General features: G+C 48.5%; 1 protein-coding gene across 1 annotated transcript in view; it reads right to left on the bottom strand.

Annotated features, from left to right (window-relative positions):
• The window catches only part of med27 (mediator complex subunit 27), a 103,268-nt gene that overhangs the window by 61,804 nt on the left and 36,464 nt on the right, over nucleotides 1–5,000 (bottom strand). The window contains exon 3 of the mRNA XM_042101861.1: nucleotides 695–825. Coding sequence (XP_041957795.1) covers nucleotides 695–825 — 131 coding nt within the window. The remainder of the gene's footprint in view (nucleotides 1–694; nucleotides 826–5,000) is intronic.

The raw sequence follows: 5,000 nt of genomic DNA, 5'->3' as shown, positions 1-5,000 counted from the left end.
TTGATATACAGGCTAAATGCAAATATGGCAATGTATTATACTATTTTACATGAACAAAATGTAGGAAAATGGAACAGACTGAAAATAAAGTAGGCACTGATCTTTAAAATCCTATTTCCTGTAGCCTAAATGTTGTCAGTCATTCTTAATATTCGCAATTGGTGCACTGGCATGTTTAAGTGTTAGCTGCAGTGTAATGTTAGATTATGTTTAAGTTAAGTACAGAACTGACTGTGCGCCCAAATTTTTCTCTGTGCTCCTAAATTTTTTAACTTGGGCGCACAAGTGCTCCTGGAAAAAAATGTTAGTGTAGAGCCCTGGGTAGAGTTTGGAGATATTTTGGGTTGATGTTGGGTAGATCTATAAAGATGCTCGAGAGAAGCTGGGTAGATCTATAGACATGTTGAATTGATCTATAGAAATGTTGAGTAGATCTACAGATATGTTGAGCTGATCTATAGAAATGTTGAGTAGATCAATAGACATTTTGAGTTGATCTATGAAAATGATGGTAGATCTATAGAAATTTGAGTAGATCTATAGACATGTTGAGTTGATCTATAGAAATGATGGTACATGTAGAGAAAGATGGTGGAGACATTTTGAGCTGGTGTTTAGCGATGTTAGGGAGATGTATCGACTATCGAGATGTTGGGTGGGTGCTGGGTAGCTGGTCAGTAAATCTTGGGCTTACTGTGGTGGCAGGACCAGGGCACTAGGCTGGACTTTGGGCCTCCTCTTGGCAGAAGGTCCCATCTGATTGGCCGAGCGCTTGAGTGACTGCTGGTTCAGCAGGCTGGAGGCCAATCCCGCGTGGTACTGCAGCTGTGGGAGGGAGGACACATGGGAAGCAAACCAATCAGCAAGAGGACATAACTGCTTACCAAGAGAAGGCTAAAGCACCTGCAGTATTGACATATTTTAACACTGGCAGTATTGACTTTTTTCAATACAATCTTTTTTCCTCACATCACATCAGCAAAGACTCTTGAGATCCATGCAAAGATAAACATAGTTGCAAAAAATCCTGACCAAAGATTCTAGAACAGAGCTCCGCTCTGACCATCAACATATACTTACCTATAGGCCCAACAAGTTAATCATGCTAAAAACACTGTAGAATTTTTTTTTTTTTTCAGAAATGAAAATCCCAGGGAAAATGCAAACAATAATTACTTTACTACATATGATATGGCACGACACCCAGTAGGCCCTACATCATGGAGGATATATCATGGCATAGCCCTAAACACCATGTGTGATTTTCTTTAATACAAGCCAACTCCGTGCACTCGGAAGTCAATTAATACTTTTAAATTCTCAAACTCAACACCTGTCATTGTTGTTCACGGCCCTTTTCCAAGCTTGGCATGAGATTACCGCCAGCATACGACTGCGCTGCTAGCCTGCTACTAATGAGTGGTTGCCTAGCCACCAGCAACACCAGCCCTGGCTGCCTGAGTGGCCCCTTTGCATGTGCCAACCAGAGTGAGTGCTCTACTCCACAGGCACAGAATAGCCAAGCATTGACATTACAGTCACAATACACTTACAATACATTCAAAATACATCCACATTCAATAATTTATTTGGCAAGTGCTTTTAATCCAATGCACATTGCAAGCAATGCTGTTAATGGCAGGCTATGTAGTTGAATAGGTCTCTTCAGCACCTTCAGAGCTGCTAGTGTTGCTCAACAGGCCAGCAGTCAGCAGCGCAACTGTTTAACTGAAGCCGCCGGCGATGAAACAGCAGGGGTTTGTGGGGTACTTACAGAGTTCTGGGGTATTTACATAGTGCTGGGGTACTTACAGGGGTTTGTGGGGTATTCACAGGGGTTTGTGGGGTACTTACAGGGGTCTGTGGGATACTTACAGGGGTCTGTGGGGTACTTACAGGGGTCTGTGGGGTACTTACAGAGTTATGTGGTACTTACAGGGGTCTGTGGGGTACTACAGAGTTCTGGGGTACTTACATAGACCTGATCCAGATGACAGACTGGAGGCTTGCTAATGTGACAGAGCAGTGATGTGACTGAACAGGCTGCGACTAGCCTGTCGATTAAGTGACACCTTACACTGACTTCACACTGTGTGTGTGTGTGTGTGTGTGTGTGTGTGTGTGTGTGGCACTCATATTCTGAGCTGTACCACTTCTGAAATGTTTATCTTGTTAAAGTCCCTTCAGGGCAATTTAACTTTGAGTTTGATACAAAACAAATTAAAACAAAACAAACATTACAAAAAACCACAGTGTGTCTTTAGTGAGCTGCATGAATCTTTAAATGTCCCTGGCAGCCTTACAGCCCGATATGAGAGATGAAGTCATGGAGTCCGTGGGGTGATCTGGTGGGCTTTGTATTGTAATGTTTGCCGAGCCAGACTTGGCTCAGTTTCCTCCATCCTCACCACCTCCCCTCCTCTACAACCCTCGTCTCGCCCCCTCGTTCTCTCCCTCCCTCCCTCTCTCTCTCTCTCTCTCTCTCTCTCCGTCCTCTACACCCCTCGTCTCGCCCCCTCGTTCTCTCTCTCCCTCTTTCTCCCTCTCTCTCTCCCCCTCCTCTACACCCCTCGTCTCGCCCCCCTCGTTCTCTCTCTCTCGTTCTCTCTCTCTCTCTCTCTCTCTCTCTCTCTCTCTCTCTCTCTCTCTCTCTCTCTCTCTCTCTCTCTCTCTCTCTCTCTCTCTCTCTCTCTCAGCTCCTCTGCCCACACAGCCTCCCCCTCGCCGCCTGTCTCTCTCAGTCTCTCTCGTGGGTTTCATGACAAGTACGGCATCTCTCTCACACTTTGATGTAGCAGCGGCGGCGGTGGTGATGATGGCGGTGCCAGTGATGGTGGTGGTGGTAGCAGTAGAGGCCTGTCGGCAGTGCTGCTCTGTGTGCCTCTCTGCACAGCGCCACGCTACGCGGAGACAGGCCGCGCCACATGTGATGAAACCGCGTGAAAGACTTCGGCTTCCCAGAATGCACAGGTGTCTCGCTCTCGCTCCCATGTCACGCTGATGTCAGGGCGACGGCTGACGGATACCAGTTCCGTCCGCACCGGACCATCTGTCAAGCCGCTATGCACCGAAAAACCCACACTGTATTTCATTACAGAAGAGGTGATAGAGAGGGACGGGGAGAGGAGAAGATGGGGGGAGAGAGAGAGAGAGAGAGAGAGAGAGAGAGGGGTGAGAGAGAAGGATAGAGAGGCAGACTGGCAGAGAGAGATGGAGGGAGAGAGAGAGAGAGTAAGAGAGAGAGAGAGATAGAGGGGTGAGCGAGAAGGATAGAGGGAGACTGGCAGAGAGAGAGATGGAGGGAGAGAGAGAGAGAGAGACAGATAGAGAGAGAGAGAGGGGGGTCAGAGAGAAGGATAGAGAGGCAGATGGAGGGAGAGAGAGAGAGGGATGCAGACAGAAAAACGGAGATGGAGAGAGAGAGAGAGCAAACGAGAGAAAGAGAGAGAGTGAGAGAGTGAGAGACAGTAAGTAAGAGAGAGAGAGACTGAAAGAGAGAGAGAGAGAGAGAGAGAAAGATGGAGAGAGAGAAATCCAAGATGGAAAGCCTCCAGTCTTAAGTAGGTCTAAGCAGCTGGAGGCTTTTGACGGGGGGATCCGGGGAGGAGTGAGATTTAATATAAATACATAAGCCAACAGCAGAGGCCCACGGCACTTAAACACACAGCCGCACGTCGGCCAGCGCTGCATATGGCGCAGCGAGCTCCCTCCGCAGGTGCGGTCAGCATGCGGGCGGCGCGCTCTGATCCCACAGGAAGCAGGCCGGCCCTGTGGCACAGCGTGGACGCCACGCAAATCAATAGTCCAGAGGTTCGTCAGGTTACGCGCGGCAGGAGGCATCCGTCTGGGCTGTTTACATCGCCATCGCCGCGGTCACCCTCTCTCCCTGCCGCCTCCCCTCACTGTGATCAGCATGCAGGGCGGCACCATGACAACGCACGCGCACACGCACACGCACACACACACACACACACACACACACACACCACACACACACACACACACACACACACACACACACACACACACACAGCCCTTAAATTAAAAACTCACATCGTCCCTCGGCCCATTAATTGCTATTAAAATATTCCTCCTATTGAGCTAATTAGGCGGGGAGCAAGGCATGGCAGCGGAGTGGAGCGGCAAGCCATCGTGTATCCCGAGCAGACGGACGGCCACTCCCCCTGTTTAATTTGGCTGACCAAAGCAGCTGTGTTAACGGGGAATTATTTTAATTAACCGCGCCGGCTTTCGGTGGCTAATGAGGCTAGTTTGTAAGGCCCAGATTGCACACAAACCCGTGCTGAGGAAGCCCAGGGAGGCGGCGCGTCGCGGTGCGGTGCAGAGCGGCAAAAACAAGCTAATCAAGCAGGCCGGTAAATAATGGAGGATCGGCGCAGGAGCGCCAGTCAAGAGAGAGTCGCTAAAAAACCCACAGAATATCTAATGAGGAAAACGCTACATTTGTTTACCTATTCATTTAAGGTGAGTAAACAACCAACATAGAGACACCATTGAGAGATCGCGCACACACACACGCACGCACACAAACACACACGCAAGCACAAGAATGAGAATGAGAATGAGAAAACATCTTTAGTTCAGCCAAAAGAAGTCCTAGAGGTCAGTGTGTATCAGTTCAAATAGCCTTGAGATAGCCTTGACTATGAGCATGAGGAGCATCAGGGCTGCTCCTAGCTGTCTGTATTGGGATGAGTCGGTTTGACCGCAGGGGACAGTCCTGGCTTTCAGTATTCTGATAAGTCACTTTGACTAATGGACGGTCCTGGCGTTGAGTATCCATTAAAGTCTGTTTGTTCTTCAGGTGTGCTGGGAAGGACCAGGAACGGCCTACCGCTCTCTTCATTCAGAGAGAAAGCTTCCGACAGCAATATGTACAAGACGTATCCTACAACATACACATTCATTCATTCGCATTCATATGGTACACACACAACTACAGAGGGACCAAACATACAAAGCTGAAATGCACTCTGTGA

This window comes from Alosa sapidissima, chromosome 8 (genome assembly GCF_018492685.1).
Source record: "Alosa sapidissima isolate fAloSap1 chromosome 8, fAloSap1.pri, whole genome shotgun sequence".
NCBI lineage: Eukaryota > Metazoa > Chordata > Actinopteri > Clupeiformes > Clupeidae > Alosa > Alosa sapidissima.
The sequence above is the reverse complement of the archived record's forward strand: the minus strand, read 5'-3'. Positions and strand labels throughout refer to the sequence as shown.